At 37.2% G+C, this 21147-nt stretch overlaps 1 protein-coding gene across 1 annotated transcript in view; it reads left to right on the forward strand.

Moving 5' to 3' along the window:
• Positions 1-1406: 1406 nt before the first annotated feature.
• SPMAP2L (sperm microtubule associated protein 2 like) overlaps positions 1407-21147 on the forward strand; it is a 47066-nt gene continuing 27325 nt past the window's right edge. The window contains exons 1-2 of the mRNA XM_039845317.1: positions 1407-1857; positions 17345-17375. Of these exons, the coding sequence (XP_039701251.1) occupies positions 1407-1857; positions 17345-17375 (482 nt within the window). The remainder of the gene's footprint in view (positions 1858-17344; positions 17376-21147) is intronic.

A 21147-nucleotide genomic window follows, 5' to 3' on the forward strand; every position in this document is an offset into this window, starting at 1 on the left:
GAGAATTTATATAACTCTTCCACAATTGTTTACATGTTGAGCTAAAACTCTCTGAGGATAGCTTTATTTCTCCTTTTCCCAACCTTTTCGAGTACTTCTTGAATTTTTGATACAGTGCTGCACATGTTTATTTCAAAGTGTGTCTGAGGGAGCAGATTTCTGATTCATATATATGTCACTTTCTCCTAGTTTCATTCCAGGAAAAATTCACAATCCAAAATGTGTCTCTTTTAAATTTTGCACCTATGAGACATAGCATATCAAAGGAGTACCCAGTAACATGCCAAAGGTGTTCTTGGGTTTACATACACTTGGATAGATGACTTATTCCAACATCTCTAGTCCCTTCTTTCAAAAATAAACACATCGCTGAAACTCCACCACTTCTGTTGTCCTCTACCGTGTCGTCATGGCCACGAAATTAGCTGAAAGCATTCCTCAGAGACTGAGAGAGGTTCAGACCACTCACTTTTTTTTTTTTTTAAAGATCTCTTGGTATAATAATGATTTTTTTAAAGGGAGGGGGGTTGCCAAAAACAGGATTATAAGAATTCTGATATATTGTATTTAAAAGATATCACATATAACAAATTAGTTATCAATACATACGCGCAACAAATATATCATACTAAAAGTTGTGCTGTTCACAATTACAGGGTTTATAAAAATAATGACTTATAATTCACTTCAGTAGACATTATGCCCTGTAAGGAGACACAAGTTGTAGACGACTATATATTTTTTAGTCCTTTCCGCGTTTCTTTGTGACTGTGTAGAACTTCATGTGGATATAAAGTAAAAAAAATCTAAAACTGAGACTTTTTCTGAATGTTAAGCTTGGACCGAATGTTAAGCGTCGCCCTACTCCCACTACCCTCATTCCTATTGCTGTCTCAGTGATGGAAGGCCTTAGAATATTGTCCATCTCAGTATCCGCTTCGAGCATGATTAGGCTACCATAGTCTATGGAGAGCCTGTGCCAGGGAACCTAACAGACCTGGCTCTGCTGTCTGAATGGTGCTGTAACTAGACTGGAAGCTAGTACGTTCTACCCCAGGGCCTCGGCAACGGAGAACGCGTGAAACTACTAGCCCTTGGCACTGGTTAGTAGCGCGCCCCGTGTCTTTGTGGACACGCTTCTCTGGCTCTTCCCTCTTTGAGGGCTGGGCGCGCTTGTGGGCCCCTGGTGCGCATCGCGTCGCCTTGGCAACCGGAGACTGTGAAGAGAGGGGGGCCAGGGCGGGGCTTATCCCGCTGGGGCTCCGTCGCGTGGGGGTGGGAGGGCCGTCTGGGGCAGGTAAAGGTTGTGCTCCCCATCCCCCTCCCATCGCGCAGAAGGCCAACAGCGCCCCGGCGGTGGGCAGCCAGGGTGGGCGCCCCGCGAAGCCGGAGTTTCCTGGGCATTCATGGAGAACCAAGAGTTTTCAGGTTCATCCGAGCTGTCGGATGGGCATGATACGACAGAAACATCCGCTCGCTCTGAAGCCCTCCTGACTCCCTTAGTAACCAGGATCTTCAACGTGCGCGACAAACCGTTGGAGCCCAAGAAGCCGGAGAAAGTAGACCAAGGCCAGCGAGAGATCCCCGAGCCCTACGACCACTATGAGCCTTGCAGACTCTCTGAACCCCACACGCCTTATGTGCTCTACGAACCCTATCAGTCCTACGAAATCTCTGAGCTCCACGCTTCCCACGCAGCCCGCAAGCTCCTCGCTCCCTGTGAGCACCATGGGTACCATGCTCCCCGTAAGCCCCACAAGCCCCACGAAGCCGAGCTGTTTCCCAGCGCTAAGGTGATGACCTCCCCATCTCTGGTGACCAGAATCCCACCTCGGATTCCATTGTCTACCCTGAACGGTAGGTGATGGGGACCCTCTGAGGCACTGAGCAACCACTCCCTACCTAAAACTGGGGGTCTTAATGTGAAGGTTTGCATGCAAGAGCCCACTTTGTTTTAAAAGAAGAGAACTCTTGTGTCATTCAATTGCTGCCTTGCAGTCACCTATCTTTGGACCTCAAGGGAATCTGATAGGAAATTGAGACTAGCAATGAGAGAAACTTAATCTCTTCACTCTCTCCTCTTTTCACCGACGATCTCCTAGCTGACCTTGATTATCCATTGTCATTTCTTTTTGAAGCCCTTCTTAATTCTTCTCTACAGTTAGTCCTTGCATTCCTCTGCGTTGCCACTTTAAACATTACTTCTATTATAGTGCTTAAAATTTTGTATTTCATCATTATCTGTCTCCACAACTAAAGGGAGGAATCCTTGAAAATTTTTTTGTTGGTATTTGGCACAGAGTGGCACTCGAGAAATGCTATTCTATTGTTAAAGTTGTAGTAACAACATATTAATTGAGCAAGCATTTGAAGAGTACATTTACTAAGTGCTTACTATATGCTCAGTCCTCACCAAGTTTACAGGGTAACAGGGCTGATGGGACTTAGATATGAATATCTTTTGCTCTGACCGCACCAGCTCATCTCTGACCTCTCACTGATGACCCACCCCAAACAGTTTTTGTCTACATTGGGCTTCCAATCCCTTGGCTGACCATTTTTTATCTCATGTTCTCCTCAACTCTTCTTTAACAGCCAGATTCTATGGTCTATCATTTCAGTTTCCTCATACACATCTTCTATCATTCCATTGACTCTTTGACTAACCACCATACTTCTCCTGGTAAAAGCTTAACCCTGTTTAAACCCAACCACCCACCTTCTGCCTACACCTGAGCAGCTGACTCCTGCTGTGCAAAATCACACAGTCATACTGACTGCTTTTATTTCCGATTTATGACCACAAATCTCAGTTGGTCACTTGGTGCTGCTTGGCAAGCCCACTTTATTCACCTAGTTAGTTCCCAGTCTCTGAAAACATAACTAAATGCCTTCTTTACCTTCTTCAATCATCATACCTTTGATCTCCAAACAGTTGAAGATTTTGCCTCACACTTTATTGAGAAAATAGAAGCATTCAGTTATGAACTCCCTTATTTTCTTACAACTAATCTATTGCCTTATCTGCATCCACGGATTCTGTCTTTTCTCATATTTCAGGGAAGAGTGGTGTCTCTTTCTATGAAAAGCAAAATTCTCCTCTTGTGCTTTGGATTCCACTCATCTCCTGAAGAGCTTTGTTCCCGCAGTTATCCCTTCTCTCTTCTACAGCATCAATTTCTCTTTCTAATAAATTAGTTCCATGAGGATACACATATACTATAGAATCTTCCATCTTGAAATAACCCTTTACACTATGGCTTCTTCAGAACCCTCCTCCCACCATCACCACTATTTTTATGTTCTCTTTCACTGCAGAACTTGTCAAAAGGTTGTCTATAAACAATAATTCCAATTTCTCATCTATCATTCCCTTCTCAACCCACCTAGTTAGGCTTTTTTCCCCCTCCACACCACTGAAATTGCTCCAGTTTACTGCTTTTTCATTACCAACCCTATTGTCATGCATGCAGATTTCACTATCCATATGAGTGATCCACTTGACTTCTCGACCTCCTCACTTTGAATGATCTTGTCCTTCACCCCACTTTAGGCACCCACTACCCTAGCGTTTGATAATGTCTATTGCTGTAACATTTCTAAAATCTTGATTTCAAGCACTCTAATCTCTAACCATGACCTGTCTTTCCAGCTCACTCACTCCTCTTTGTACACCATCAATTCTTCAGCTTCAACGAGACCTCCAACCCATTCACCATGTATCACTACCTTCTGTCCTGTCTCTTTTCACTCTCTATGGTCCATGATCCACCAATGGAATCACTCCCTCGCAAATATCCTCAACTCCCTTGACTCTCCATCATTCTTCCTTAGTTAAATCCAATTCTTGTCTGCGCTTGAAAAACAGATGATGACAAGAAAAAAACAACTATGCTGAGCTTTAAATTCATGACCTTGAACTTCAAGTGGACTCTCAGTGCTTCTTGGCAATCATACTGCATTTCCTTAGTCAACTCATTTTCCAACATGGAAGCTACCAAACTCCAGCATCTGTTCTTATATACTTTACCTTTTCTCCTCTTAATAATGGACAAACTGTCTTTGTTCCTATTAAAGGCTGTTCTTTCAATCTGTATATTAGATCTCACCCTATCTAACTTTAAGCTCTTTGCTCTTAAAATTAGTCCTCTCTCTCCTGCATCATTTTATTCTACTCTGGAGCATTGCAGCAATAACTTTTATCTTAAACAAACAAACAAACAAACAAACTTTTTCTTAACCCCATGGACTCCTCCAGGTACCACTCCTATTTCTCTGTTCCTGTTTAGAGAAAAATTCCTCAAAATAGTTGTCTATAAAACAATATCTCCATATCCTTTCTTCCCATTCTCTTGAGAACCCACTGAAGCTTTCGTCTCCTCCACTTAGCTAAAGTTGCTCTTGTTGAGGTCACAATGACCTCTGCCTTGCCAAATTCAGTGGTTAATTCATCCTCATTTTACTCATTTGACTCACTCCTTTCTCAGAAGTCTTTCTTTACTTGACTTTTGGGATACCACTGCCTTTATTGTCATCTTACCTCGTCAACTGTTCCTTACTCAGTTTTCTTTTCTAGATCCCACTTCTTTCCCCAGCCTCTAAGCGAGTGAGTGATGGCTCAGTTCTCTCAGATTCTTTAGAACTTTCCTTCTTCCTTGGGTGATGTCATTAATTCCATGGCTTTAATGTTATGCTAGTAACTTCCCAAATTATCTGTAGCTTCAACTTCTCCCTTAAGCTCCAGAGTTTTACAACCATCTATTTAACATCCCTATTTAAATATCTAGTAAGCATGTAAAATTTAATGTGTCCATAGGTGAACTCTTTTCTGCACCTAAACTTGTTCTTCCACCAATGTTCCCCATTTCAGCAAATGTCATCCACCATTCATTCAACGAACTGTTCAGGTCGAAAGCCTTGAAGTCATTTTTGATGCTTGTTTTTCTCCACTGCCTCCGGACCATTAGCAAACCCTAATTTTGAAATATATTATGATGATGGACATTTCTTAACCTCTAAAACTTCCTCATCTTTGTAAGCCACTATCATCTTTTGCTTGGTCCACTTGCAATAGTGGACCCCCCACCCCTTACTCATTTATATAGTCACAGGGATTTCTTAGAACATAAAGTATGTGCAGCTCTCCTGCTCTCAGCTCTCCATAGGGGGTTCTCATCTCATGTAGTTTGTAATCTAAAGTATTTAGCAGGCCTACGAGGCCCCACACGATCTGGCCATTGCCTGCCTCCTCAACTTCATCTGTCCCACTGTCACTGCTCTCCAGTCATGTGGGTCTCTCTGTGCTTACCTCACAATCATTTTACTTTTTTTTCCTCTGCCAGGACACTCTTCTCTCAAGTATTTGTCACCTCCTTATAAAGATGTACTACATTTCTCTGTCAAAAAGAACACTCTTGGGCCTGCTTATTTTCTTTAAAGCACTTGTCTGACTGTATTACATATCTATTTTTACTGTTTACATTAAGCTCTCAGAGGGCGGTAACTTTGTCTTCACTGTTACATCCTTAGTGCCTCAAGCAGTGCCTGGAACAAGTCAAGACTTAAGAATTATTGTTGAAAAAAAGAAAACTACAGACCAATATCTCTCATGAACACTCATGAGAACTCTCAAGCAAAAATCCTAAATAAGATACTAGCGAACTGAATACAGCAACATATTAAAAAGATTATACCCCATGATCAAGAGGGTTTCATCCCAGGGGCACAGGGATAGTTCGACATACATAAATCAATTAATGTGATATACCACATAAACAAATTAAAAAATAAGAATCATATGATCATATCAACAGATGCAGAAAAAAACCTTCGACAAGATATAGCATCCATTTATGATCAAAATACTTAACAAAATCAGTATAGAAGGAAAGTACCTTAACATAATAAAGGCCATCTATGACAAGCCCTCAGCCAACATTATACTTAATGGTGAAAAACTAAAAACCTTCCCTCTAAGATTAGGAACAAGGCAAGGTTGTCCACTATTGCCGCTGTTATTCAATATAACATTGGGGGTCCTGGCAAGTGCTATTAGACAAGAGAAAGATATAAAAGGAATCCAAATAGGAAATGAAGAAGTCAAATCGTCACTATTTGCGAATGACATGCTTCTCTATATAGAAAACCCTAAAGACTCCACAAGAACACTACTAGAAACAATAAGCAAATACAGCAAAATCTCTGGATACAAAATCAACATTCAAAAATCCATAGCATTCCTATACTCTAATAATGAAGCATCAGAAAAATAAGTGGAAAAAATAATTCCTTTTACAATTGCAACAAAAAGAAAATACCTAGGAATAAATTTAACAAAACATGTGAAGGACCTATATAATGAAAACTACAAGACCCTATTAAAAGAAATCGAAGAAGGTACAAAGAAATGGAAAGATATTCCATGTTCTTGAATTGGAAGAATCAACATAGTTAAAATGACCATATTACCTAAAACATTATACAGATTATATAAAATCTCATCAGCATTTTTTAAAGAAATAGAACAAAAAATCATCAGATTTGTATGGAAGCACAAAAGACCCTGAATTGCCAAAACCATCCTGAGGCTGGGGGCATCACTCTGCCTGACTTCAAATTATACTACAAAGCGACAGTAATTGAAACGGCATGGTATTGGCAGCAAAACAGACACACTGACCAGTGGAACAGAATTGAGAGTCCAGAAGTAAATCCATATTTATATAGGTAAATAATTTTTGACAAAAAAGCCAAAAACATGCAGTGGAGAAAGGAAAGCCTCTTCAATAAATGGTGTTGGGAAAACTGGAAAGCCACCTGCAAAAGAATGAAAACTAGAGTATTGTCTATCACCACATACCAAAATTAACTCAAAATGGATTAAGGACCTGAATATAAGACCTGAAACAATAAAATGCATAGAAGAAAACATAGGAACTAAACTCAAGGACCTTGAACTCAAAGAGGATTTTATAAATTTGACCTCAAAAGCAAGGGAAGTAAAAGCAAAAATGAATGAATGGGATTACATCAAATTAAAAAGCTTCTGCTCAGCCAAAGGAATCATCAACGAGGTAAAGAGAGAATCATCTGAATGGGAAAATATATTTCAAGCAATGCCTCCGATAAGGGCCTAATATCCAAAATATACAAAGAACTCATACAACTCAATAACAACAAAAAAACAAACAATCCAGTCAAAAAATGGGCAGAGGACCTGAACCAGACACTTTTCCCTAGAGGACATACAAATGGCCTACAAATTTATGAAAAGATGCTCAATTTCTCTAGCTATTAGGGAAATGCAAATCAAAACCACAATGAGATACCATCTCACACCTGGTAGAATACCTATAATCAATAGGACAAGTAAGAACAAATGTTGGAGAGGATGCGAAGACGAAGGAACCCTCACTGCTGGTGGGGCTGCAAATTGGTACAGCTGCTATGGAAAACAGTATGGAGGTTTCTCAAAAAACTAAGAAGTGATCTACCATATGATCCAGCCATCCCTCTACTGGATATTTACCCCAAAGACTTGAAAACCCATATCCAAAAAAATATTTGCACACCGATGTTCATAGCAACATTATTCACAGTGGCCAGGACGTGGAAGCAAATGAAGTGTTCTACAATAGATGATTGGCATACACAGCATATAAAGTAAAGTAGACTGGAGTATCATAGAGGACATTCACTTCATTTTTCTGAGTTAAATGGGATTACTGACCTCTTTTTAAAAAAATAAAGGCTAAAAAAAAAAAATTGGACTCAAAGTACTCATTAGAGCTACTTACCTAAAATATTTAATATCAAGTATACAGAACCTGGAGTATTTAATCTAGATTTATAAGGGATTAGGGAAGTGATTTAAAAGAAACAAGATCTCAGGCAAGGGTGGGAGTATGGAGGAAAATCATATTGAGTGAAATTTCAAAAAAAAATTTAAAACCTTTCTGTAATTTGTAAGACATTTGCATGATTAAAAACCCAAAACAATATTAAAAGACTACAAGGAAATGTCTCACTTATTACCCTGTCCCCTCTCTTGCCTTTTACAGGTAACCACTTTATTAGTTTCTATGTGTCTATATATAAATACAAAGAAATACTGTACAAGATTGTGTGTGTTCCCTCTTTTATACTCAAAGGATAGTATTGCTATACTTTTCTTCACTTTTTTCACTTGACAGGATATCTTTCCATATAAATACATACAGAGTTTCCTCATTTAAGAAAAAAAACAGGTTTCTGGGGAAAAATAGCATAGGTGATAGAGGCTTTGTTCATCCCTCTTGCAGCCAAATCAAAGTTGTAACAGAAACACAGAGCAAACAGTAAGCAAAGTTGCCTGTGATCTAGATGAATAGAAGCACTACAACTAGGGAGAGAAATAATTAATCAAACTGTAATGGTAGAAGGTAAGAGGAGGTAAAGACATGAGGCTGCCTGGTCCCTAGGGGCTGGGTGGGACAGAGGCTACAGTAGCAGCAACCAGCAGCTGCAGATGCCTCTTAAAGGGGCCGTATTCATGAGCAGACATTAGCGGTGACAGACCTGCTCACTCTGAGCACCAGTGCAGGGTCAGCTCCATGGTGGGGAGGGGGAAAGGAGGAGGAGCACCAAGGACTTCCAGGGGACACTGAGTTGTCGGAGTGAGGGCAGGAGGTGAGGATCTCTCCTGGACAGAGGTGCTGGTGGTATCCATTGTTCCTCCGTTGAACCTTTCCCCCTCCCAGTTGCGGACTCAGTGCCGCCATAGTGGAGACGCCATCAAACTGGATAACAGAGGTTGCTCCACCCAGAAGATTCATTTGAAACTTCACCTCCCTCAACTCACGGCCTCACCCAAGCCACATGCAGGTGTGTCCTTGGCGAGTTGTGCCACTTGCTGAGCAGTTCCAAGACTCACACTGGTGACAGCTGGCCTTGGCTTCTGGCTTGGACCCTTGAGGCAACTATAAGCACAGCATCTTTGGATTGCTTGCTGAATCTTAACAGGTGGCCCTGGAAGGGTAGAGGCTGGGGCTAAACTTGGCCTGCAGCTGAACTCCTCTCAGGACTGTGCCACTGGACACCTACTTCACAAATCCACACTAATAAGACCGGGAGACTTAGGAGCTTTGCTTAATACATAGAAACAGATACAGAAAGGCAGCCAAAATGGGAAGACAAAGAAGCAGAAACCATGTGAAAGAACAGAACAGAAATCCACAAATAATGGAGTCAAGCAATCTAACAGATGCACAGGTCAAAACACTGATTATTACAAAGACACTGAATGAACTTATGGGAAGAGTAGATGAACTCAGTGAGAACTTTAACGAGGAGATAAAAAACATAAAAATGGGAATGGAAATTATAAAAGGGAACCAGTCAGAAATGAAGAACATGTTATCTGAGATGAAGTGTATATTAGAGGGAATTAACAGAGTAGATAAAGAAGAGGACCAACCACCAATATAGAGGATGGGGAAACCAAGGACACTCAAACAGAATGGCAAGAAAAAAGAAGCCAAGACTATAATAATAATTTAAGGAGCCTATCTGACACAAATGTAAAAAATATCCATGTTATAGGGGTACCTAAAGGAAAACAAGAAGTTGAAGAGCTATTTGAAGAAATAATGATGGAAAACTTTCCTAACCTTTCCTAACAATAGATGATTGGCATACACAGCATATAAAGTAAAGTAGACTGGAGTATCATAGAGGACATTCACTCCCGGTCTTATTAGTGTGGATTTGTGAAGTAGGTGTCCAGTGGCACAGTCCTGAGAGGAGGAAATAAACATACAACCCCAGAAGCTCAGAGAGTCCCCCAAAAAAGGAACCCAAAGAGGTCCATGCCAAGACAAATGTCAAATGCCAAAGTTGAAATACAAATAGAGAATCTTAAAGGCAGCAAGAGAAAAGCGGTTATTTATAAGGAAGCACCCATAAGACTGGCGGCTGATTTCTGAAAAGGAACTATGCAAGACAGAAGGGCTTGGCACAAAATATTCAACATAATGAAAACCTAGGATCTATAACCAAGAATACTTTATCCAGCAAAGCTATCATTTAGTTGAAGGACAGATAAAGAAATTCCAGAGAAAAATAAGCTAAAGGAATTTATCAACACCAAGCCAGTATTATGGGAAATGTTGGAGGGACTTCTTTAAGAAGAAAAAAACAAGTATCAAAAACAGGCTTAAAGAATGGTAATAACTACATTCTTATCAAGTACCTCAAATGGAAATGAATTAAATGTTCCAACCAAAGGATAGAATGGCTGAATGAATAAGAAAACAAGACCTCTACATATGCTGCTTAGAAGAGACTCATTTCATATTAAAAGACACACAGGCTAAAAGGAAGGGGATGGGAAAAAAATATTGTCTTGATAGACCTAGGGGGTATTGTGCTGAATGAAATAAGTTAGAGAAAGACAATTATCACATGATTTCTCATATATGTGGAATCTAAAGAAGAAAATAACAACAACAAAAATGGAAATAAACTCATAGATACAGAGAATATTTTGAGGGCTACCAGATGGGAGAGGGTTTGGGGGGAGGGGAATAGAGAAAAATGGCAAGGGATTAAGAAGTACAAATAATTAGTTACAAAATAGACATGGAGATATGAAGTGTAGCATAAGGAAAATAGTTAATAATGTTGTAATAAACATGTAAGGGAGAAGAGGGGTACTAGATTTAGTAGTGTGATCACTTTGTGAGTTATATAGATCTCTAATCACTATGCTGTACAACTGAAATGAAGATATTATTGTATGCCAACTATAATTTAAAAAAAACCTCATTGAATTGTAAAATACAAAACAAAACAAACAAAAACCCTCAGCTACCTCATGTTCCATTACATGACTGTGCCACTACTGATTTAATACCTCTTGTTTGTTTCCAGGGTATTGCTATTACAAGCAATGCTGTAATGGATAAATCTGAACATCATGTAATTTAGTACATGTACCGGTACCTCTGTAGAATAAATTTCCAGAAGTGGGATTACTAGAGTGTAAATATGTGTGTAACTTCAATTTAGCAAAATTGCCCTCCATTGGAGTTAATTTTGTATGCCTACTGGCAATAAAAGTTTCCACTTCTCCATAGCCTCACCATTGGAGTGTGTGGCCAAACTTTTGCCTTTTGGAAATCTAATAGGTGAAAAACTTATAACATGTTAATTAAGTTTTCATGTGCATTTGTTATTATATGAGCAATATTAAGCATATTTTTTGATATATATTTGTTCATGCCCTTTGCCTAATTTTCCTTTTGAATTGCTAGGGGTTTTTTTCCTATTTACAAGAAGATTAACCCTTTGAGATATGATGACATATCTTTTCAGTTTGTTGGTCATCTGTTTTTGCTTATCTTTATTTTCTTTGTTTTGCCATAAAAACATTTTATAGTAAAATTTATCAATCATTTCTTTTATGGTTTCTATATTGAATCATAATTAGAGATTTTTCTACTTCTAAGTTACGAAGGAATTCACCCATGTGTTTTTCTTCATAATATATTTTTTAAAAAGACATTTAAATCCTTGATCCTTTTGGAATTTATCCTGGTATATGGTGTGAGCTATAAATCCAACTTTCTTAATGACCACTCAGATATCAGCACCATTTTCATACAGATGAAATTGGGTGAAAATGAACATGAAAAATAGATTTGAAATTATAAAAAAAGTCACAAAAGTGCAGACTTTAGGGTGTGAGAGGAGGGACAGCCTAATAATAGTTAGCTTTAAATGTGATATTTTTGAGCTTTAGTTTGCATAGAAGTCTGTTTTTGTTTGTTTGTTTGTTTGTTTTTTGTTGTCGTTTAATCACATGGAAAGGCTTGCCCTCTTTCTGCCTCTGCGTTCTCACCAGCAAACAAAACCCTTCCCCATGCTCTCCCATCTCTTGTCCACATGACCACCTCCCCACCCCTCGCCCCAGTGCTAGGGAGCTGTGCCTACGAGAGGAATAAGGAAGAATAAATAGGATTGGATCATATAGCTTAATATATCATATCAAAGAACATCCTAATGTTAGCTTACATAGTCATACCCAATATAAAACTGGACTGCTTTAAGACTTGTCTTCAAAACAATGGTACACCTAAAACAATGCCCCCTACATCTGTTCTGAGAGGTGCTCCCTGCCATTTCCTTGTAAGTCATCGGTACCCCATTTTGTATAATCAAAGACTAGAGGCTGAGCAGCTCCAACATGGACTCCTTAGGAGGCAGGGTAGAGGGCAAGATGGAGAATAGTTATACTTTGATATTCATATCATGTTACAAAATGCTTTACTTCTACGTGCAATGAGACTCCCTTATCACCTTCGAGGACGAACAGCTTTTCAATAGTGCTTTCTCCCAGTAGATGGCAGCCTTCTCCATCACATGGCTTGGAGCATAGGCCAGATTATCTCCTTTGTTAGCCAGAGAAGGCAACATGAGCATTTATGTACTATAGAATAAAATACAAGCATTTAAAGGGCATGATAGAACCATATGTTCTGATTATCTCTTAGCAGGAGATACTGTTAATCATTTTACTCAAAATCTTTTAGAGCTTCTTGCTGTTGACCCACTAAATATTTAAGCTTCCCTAATCATCTCAAAAATATATTTTTTACAGTTGGTTAGTTCAAAGAGGCCTCGAACAAGGGCCACATGTTGCATTTTGGATTTATGTGTCTTCTGCTATTCTTCATCACAACCCTTTTTTAAAACACCATTTATTTGTTAGAAAAATTGAGTGAAAGATTCCATATTCTGAATTTGATTTGTTTTTTGTGATGTCCTTAACTTGTTCTTTGAGATCCCTACTTTTTGCAAACAACGTAGATTAAGAGGCTTGCTTAGATTCAGAGTAAATTGTTTTGTGTAAGAATTTTTTTATGGGTGATGCTATATACTTCCTCTTACATCACAATTTGAGGCACATGGTGCCTAGCTCTCTACGGTGGTCCTAAAATTAGTGAGTGGGTTCAGGTGAGGTCAGTTTGATCCCTCTATTATAAAGTTCCCCATTCACCTTTCATTGAATAGTTTTAGCAGCCAGTCTCATTCACTGCCTAGATTCCATTATTTTATTAGGGGTAATATAGGGCCCCTTTCGAACCTAGGTTTGATGCTGTCACTGGAAATTATGTTACAAGTGATCAGAACTCATTCATGTAATGTAAAAGTAAGTGCTTTAAAAAAAAAATCATGCTGTAGATGTACTTTTATCTTCATAATACAATCACTATATTTTTTTGTGTTTCTATTTTGCTTTTTTTTTTATTAAGTTTACTGGGGTAACAGTGGTTGATACAATCATATAAATTTCAGGTGTACCTTATCATTTGACATTTGTATATTCTATTGTGTGTTCGCCACCCAAAGTCCAGTTTCCTTCAGCTACCATATATTTGGTCCCCTTTACCCACTTCACCCTCCCCCTATCCCCCTATTTGACCCCCTTTATCCTGTTTACCTCCCTCTTCCTCCTCACCCCACTAGTAACCACTACTCTATAGTCCTCTGGTAACCACTAGTCTATAGTCCATGTCCATGAGTCTCTGTTTGTTTGTCCTGCTCGTTTGTTGCTTTTAGGTTTAAATCCCACATATGAGTGATATCACGTGATTTTCAACTTTTTCTGTCTGGCTTATTTTGCTTAGCATGATTATCTCGAGGTCTATCCTGGTTGTCGCAAATGGCAGTATTTTATCTGTTCTTATGGCTGAGTAATATTCCATTGTAAATATGTACCACAGCTTCTTTAGCCAAGCATCTATCGTAGGGCACTTTGGTTGCTTCCATATCCTGGACACCGTGAATCCTGCTATGAGCATCGGTGTGCAGATATCTTTTCAGATATGGGTTTTCAAGTCTTTGGGGTAAATAGCCATAGAGGGATTGCTGGATCATATGATAGATCAATTCTTGGTTTTTTGAGGAACCTCCATACTGTTTTCTATAGTGGCTGTACCAATTTGCAGTCCCACCAGCAGTGTATGAGGGTTCCTTTTTTTTCTCCACATCCTCTCCAACATTTGTTATTACTTGTCCTGTTGATTGTAGCCATTCTACCGGGTGTGAGATGGTATCTCATTGTGATTTTGATTTGCATTTCCCTAATAGCTAGCAATGTTGAACATCTTTTCATATATTTGTAGGCCATTTGTAAGTCCTCTACGGAAAAATGTTTGTTGAGGTTCCCAAGAATAATTACTAAACCCATTAAAAATTTCTTCACCTCTCCTTTCTTTTTACATACTAATTTTTGTAGGGAGAGCTCTATAATTATTCCATTCTAGCATTTATTGAAGTTGTTTCAGGCTAATATGTTTTCCTTGACTGTTTCTTTGTTGGGAAAATCAAGTAATTGAGAAAGTACCTCACGAGATTGATTCCTAAAAGAACTTGCATATAAGGTAAACTCTTTTCTGAGAAATAATTTTTGGGAAAAATTGTGCCTTGTATTCAGTCATGTATGGTACTTTACTGGAAACTTATTTTTCTTAATTTAACTTGGTTTTATGAAACACATATATCAAGAGTAAAGTTTGAAGAAGGAAAAAAGAAAATAGGATTCTCTTCACCTATTATCAAGTCTTATAATTTATTTTATGCCTGTATAATACTAATGTGACTTCACAAGAGAAATTTCTTTCAGATTTGAATATTAGGAAAAGTTGGTGGTTTTGCTTTCAATAATAGAATGCTCAGATACAACTGTACTGGGCTTTATTATGTATTCTTTCTTTGTTTCATTTTATTTTTCTTTCCTTCTCCTGCCACTATTTTTTCTACTCTGTCCTTGATTTTTTTATGTTAAAACAGATAACATTCTATTGTAGTGTATGTGTTTATGTAAGCAAACTTAAATCTTTTTTAGAAGTGAGGGGAGGGTATAAGTGCATAAATAATGAAAATACATGTGAGTACATGTTGACAGTTAAGTTCTCATTTCACGAATTTTCATAGTTGGAACCCTTAATAGTAGATGCTTCTTTAACAATTACTTAAACAAATGTTTTTTATTCACCAAGTTTAAGTAGAATCTTAATTCTTAATGTTTAGAATTAATAATAGCTACAATTTGTTGTATATGTATGTACTATGTTTTGAGCACTATACAGTGTGCTTTACATGTATCATCTTATTTAACGTTCACACAACAACCTTTTGAGGTAAGAACATGAGAAAACTAAGGTACAGATAGCGTAAATAAACTTGCCCAAGATCAGAGGTTAGAGCCAGGAGTTGGTTCCAGGCAGTCTGATTCCAGAGCCAGTGGTCTTAACCCATGAAATGATAACCTGCTAGACTCCAAACCTGTCTGTTTCAAAAAAAAAAAAAAAAAAAAAATTAGTGCTCGTGTCCCACCCCCAGAGATTGTGTTTTGATTGGTCTGGGGTTTGGCCTGGGACCTGCAATTTTTAAAAGATCCCCAGGTGATTCTAATGTGCAGACAAGTTTGAAGAGCATCGTTAATTAACAACACTTGGGACATTAGCTAATAATGGCCACCTGGGAGCAATGCCATCCTACCCATTGCTGAAATAACATAAAAAATGTGTTTCTAAAATAAATGGCGAAAGCTCTACCTATAGCATGAAAGGGCAATAGAAAAGAGTGTTATTCATTCATGTTATCAATATTTGGAGAAGTTTTCTCCAAAAGGATTAATTCGGTATTATAGTGGCTCTCTGACCAATAAAGCTGGAAACCACTCTTGGTATAATAATACATGAAAAGTCTACAGAACAAGGGCTGTGTGTCTCATGGGTCACAACATGACTAGGCACAAGGGGCGTTTTCTTATGCTTCTCTCCCCTTTTCCTTAGGCTTGAGTCAGTTTAGCCTTAAAAAGTACAGTAATAGAAAATATCTGAATTCAAAAATTCCATTTTTTTTTTTTAAGTTTATAGCCTATCTCCCACCAGGTTGTAAATTCCTTGAGAAGAGAAACCACCTCTTACTCATTTTTGTTCTCTCAGAACTGGCACCACGTTGCACATAGTAGAAGCCCAATCGGTACTTGATTGATGTGTTGCTTGCAGTTCTCTACTGAAGCCATTGATACACTGAAGTTGTAACTAAAAATTCTAACTAACGACCATTCATATACTACCTGTATCTACTATATGCAAGGTGCTTTACATATATATCACTAATCTTTAGAAAATCTATTATCTTCCTGTCTGAGAAGGGGAAACTGAGTCTCAGAGAAGTTAAATAATTCGCACAAGATTGTGCAGCTGAGTAACAAAACTGGGCTTTGAGCCATGTCTGTTTGATGCCAGAGGACACCCACTTTCCTTTACCAAAACACTCCAGAGGGTAGAAAATGTTATTTCAAAACTCAAATGTGCTTCAAAACTCCCAAAAGGAACAATCTGGAACAATCTGTCATTATGAGGATAAGTTGGCCTGTATGATCTACATGTTCCTACATTAAAAAACGAAAAACAAAAAACTTCCAAACATAAATTTTAATTTCTTAATCACTTCTGTTTGAGACATTTCAGATGTATCCAGTTTTCTACTGTTAAAGATGAACATTTTTATGCATAAATCTTTGCTGACACTTGGAATTATTTCTTTAGGGTACATTTTTAGAAGTAGAATTAGATTAAGGAATATAAGCATTGCTGCCAAATTATTTTTCATAAAGTGTACTAATTTAAATTTCTACCCACAGTATACAAGAGTACTTCTTACCCTTCCAGCATCATCTTTTGCAAAACATTTTTGCTAATTTGATATTTACAAAATATCTAATTTTTATTTGCCTTGTTTTGATTACAGGCAAGTTTGAATTTTTTCTTATAATTATTAGCCTTTTATATGTCTTCAAATATGAATTCAGTTACTATCCTTTGTCCATTTAACTTTTGACACCTTAGTGTTTTTATTTATATTTTTATACTTTTCAAATATTAAGATTATTAAACCTTTATCATATTTGTTTTCAAATATTTTTACAAATTTTTATGTTCTCTTCAAGTTTTACTTTTTGACACATAGAAATCTTAAGTTTTAAATACTTTAATCCATTTATATTTTCCTCTATATCTTTAACTCTTATTAAAGATATTGAAATTCAGTGATTAAGTAGGTATTCTTTTATTTTTGCTCTAATTCAGTTTTTTTTTAAATTTTTTATTTATCTGCTCAATTTACCTGTGTGGTTTATTTTAGTATGAGGTGTGACATATTTGATTTAATTTTGCCATTCCCCTAAGTAATTATTTTTCCTAACTCCTTTCTCCATTGATTTGTGATGCTACCTTTATCGTAACTTTGAATCTGATTAAATCTAATTTTTGCTTTGACTTTCTTTTTGCAGATCCTGGTCCTTGTGTGTTTTTAAGGAAATGGTAAGACTATAGCTGTAGTACTATTTTTCAAGACTTTAACTGGTGGGCCAACCTAGCTGGATGGGGCAGATGCAATCTGGGGCATTTGAAGTGAAAGCTTATCTTGAGGATTTTGAGAAGATGCCTGTGCTTTCCCTTTGCCATAAGTTCCTTTTCTAATGGCAATTCCTGTGCAAAAAGGAAAAAAGAGAGAGAAAGTGATTAAGAAATGAGAAGGGGGAGAAGGTGGAGATGTAGAAGAACTCTCCTTATATTTATTCAGTGTTTTACTTGTTTGCCTAGGTGTTGCATACTAGGTCTGAACCTTTAAAGGACTTGAGATTCTGCTTGACAATCTCAGGTCATAGATTTTGTGAAGCTCAGGGTCAATGTATCCCAACCCCCCTTGCCTCTAATTCAAGTACAATAGCTAATGAAATTTCAAGACAATACCCTCTATAAAAAAAAAAAGTGTGCGTGTGCGTGTGTGTGTGTGTGTGTACATCCAATATACAAAATAATGCCTTCTGAAAATAGATGCTTACTCTTGGTTTGGCTAAGATACAGTTAAAAGAGGTTACAGAATAGAATCATTAAAGAGAGATACCAAGGGTTTATATCATTGGTTCGCATAGATGAAAAATAAACAATATCAGATTTTATTTTTATCCACTCTTTTAATAAGTACGTTAAAACCATTCATATTTATTATTACTATTTAACATTTATATTTATTCTTATTATTTAAACTTATTTTGCATTTTCTATGTATTACGGTTTCTAGTTTTTTCTCATTTCTTTCAAGCACTAAATTCTGCTATTTTATTTTTATGTAATTCTCTGCAGTTAAAAAATTTTTTTTTTCTCACAAGAATCCCGAGAAGTCGGTAGTGTAGATATAATCAATTGGATTTTACTGAGAAAAAATAAAATTCAGAGAAATTGTCATTTTTTCAAAGTTGCATGCCAGTGAGTAGAAGAGCTGGTAGAACTTAAATTTACTGAATATTACCTTGAGTGTCCATTTTAAATACCACATAACTTCAAATAAATGCATCTTGAGTGAGCAAACTCACCTATGGCTAAATAGACAGTGAAATAGTTTATACTTAGAAAAAGACTGCGAGGAGGGTGTTTTTTGTTTTTTTGTTTTTAATTTGTTATCATTGTAGTTGTACTATTTCTGGCTTTTGATTGTTAATTTGGCTTGAGTCTATGAGGAAATTGTGCTATCTCCATTATCTATTCTGTCCCCATACTTTAAAAATTCTTTTTAAATAAATGTGCTGTGCCTGATTATTAAAAAAAATTGTGAATATAAGCAAAATAGTTAAATGTAAAAGAGTATCTGACTAAAAGAGAGAATTGTTTTAATTACCCTATCAATTCAGACATGAAATCATTTCCATGATTGTCATTATATAAACATATATTTATTGCTCATATCCAAGATAAAGATTTCAAAAACTTTTGTAGCCGTTGGCAAACTATAGGAGAATAATTATCAGTGAAAACAGAAACGGCAATGTAATCCTCTTTTTTAAAAATCTGCCTTCAAGAGTTAATATCCTTCAACCACCTTCTTTTGTTTAGGCATAGGCTCATGACTAGACATTGTGAGATAATGAAATATCCAAGAAAAAAGGGAAACCTGTGTTAAGATGCACAGATGTAGGTTGGAGATGTAGCTGTGGTGTCATAATGCACAATAGATGAACAAAAGGGAAAGGTGTTAGATTTTCCTACAGAATTAGCAAATGTTAATAAGATTACTTCTAACTGAAATAGCAACCCACTTTAAGTATCTATAGGAATAAACAAGGAAACTTTCAATGGTCTTGTATAAAACCATATATTACAAAAACAAAACAAAACATTTTTAGCTGTTGAAGTAAAGGTCACAAGAAAAATCTTGGCTTGGAGGCGATGATGGAAGCCACAGACTAACTTACTTGAAAAGATTAATATATAATAAGATGTTTTGTCTGCAACTATGGCTTTCTTTCTTCCCTGGGAACTTGGCTCAGGCTATCTCAGCAGAGTTCATGCAGTACCCGCATGGTGAAGCCATTCTTCTATTGAATAAGGTTGTAGTTTTGGTTCTTTTTTTCTGGCAATGGACAGTATCTTTAATGTTTCTAAATATTAAGAGGCACAGCTCAGGGGGTTCATCCTGTCAGTTACGTAGCAGATCCCAAACATTTCACCACCAAAGAATCTTTTGGTTATCTCTACTCACTACCACGATCTCAGGTCTTGAAAGATTTTCTTTGGTTGTTGTTCATAAAACAACCACATTTGTTAATTTGTTTTAAAATTAAGGACATATATGATTACTAATCAGAGTCTCCTGTTAGCATGAAGGAATATATAGAAATATATACTTCAGAAACAAATTTGGTATTTTGAGGAGCCTCTACAGCCTTACTGTGGGTGGTGTAGAATTTCATTTGACTTTTTGAAATGTTCTAAAGGTTGTGGACTCCCATTATTATCTTCATAGATCCTTTAAAGATTTGGGGACTCCAGGCTGGGAACTCTTGAATTAAGCAGCAGAGTCCTGAGGGACAAAATGCAGATAGTTTACTTGCAAGTGAAAAGAAGGGAGTTAGAAGAATCAGAGTATGTGGGGGAAAACGGAAGTGGAGGTGATTATCATATTTACTAGTTTATTTATTTAAATTAGTTTCAGGTATACAGTACATTGGTTAGACAGCTATATAGTTCATAAAACTATCCTCCCAATTGCTCCCTCCCTCCCCTGTCCCTCCACCTAGCCAACATATTAATGCTAACTTCATTCCCTTTGCTGTGCTCCCCATCTCCGTGACCATCCATCAGCTACTAATTGGTACTTCTTTAACCCTTCACCCCATTCTCCCAGTTCCCAAACTCCTCCTTCCTTCTGTCTGTCACCAATTGTCCACTATATTTGTGAGTCTGTTTTGATTAGTTTGTTCTTTTTATTCATTAGAGTCTATATAAGTGAAATCATATAGTGTTTATCTTTCTCCGTCTGACTTAAATAGCTTCTAGGTCCATCAAAGCAATATCTTTTTCCATCCCCTCCCTTTTAGTCTCTGTGTGTCTTTTAACCTGAAGAGAGTCTCTTGTAGGCAGTATGTAGAGGTCTTGTTTTCTTAACCATTCATACACTCTACCTTTTAGTTGGAGCACTTAATTCTTTTCTATTTGGGTACTTATTGATACGAATGTAGTTGTTACCATTCTTTATTCTTGTTTTTGATACATGTTTTTTCTTCTTAAGGAGTCCCTCCAACATTTCCTGTAATACTGGCTTGGTGGTTATAAATTCCTTTAGCTTATTTTTGTCTGGAAAGCTCATTATCTGTCCTTCAACTCTAAATGATAGCTTTCCTGGATAAAGTATTCTTGGTTGTAGATCCTGGGCCTTTATCACATCAAATATTTTTTGCTAAGCTCTTCTGTCCCTCATAGTTTCTTTTCAGAAATCAGCTGCCAGTTTTATAGGTACTCCCTTGTAGGTAACTATCTGCTTTTCTCTTGCTGCTTTTTAAGATTCTCTCCTTGTATTTAACCTTTGGCATTTTAATTATGATGTGTCTTGGTGTGGATCTCTTTGGATCCCTGGTTTTTTGGATTCTCTGAGCTTCCTGGGGTTGTATGTCTATTTCCTTCACCAAATTAGGGAAGTTTTCCATCATTATTTCTTCAAATAGCTGTTCGACATCTTGTTTTCCTTCAGGTACGCCAATCAGATGGATATTTTGACTTTTAATAGTGTCCTATATGCTCCTTAAATTATTTTTAT

Source organism: Pteropus medius, unplaced genomic scaffold (genome assembly GCF_902729225.1).
Source record: "Pteropus medius unplaced genomic scaffold, Ma_sr-lr_union100, whole genome shotgun sequence".
Taxonomy (NCBI): domain Eukaryota; kingdom Metazoa; phylum Chordata; class Mammalia; order Chiroptera; family Pteropodidae; genus Pteropus; species Pteropus medius.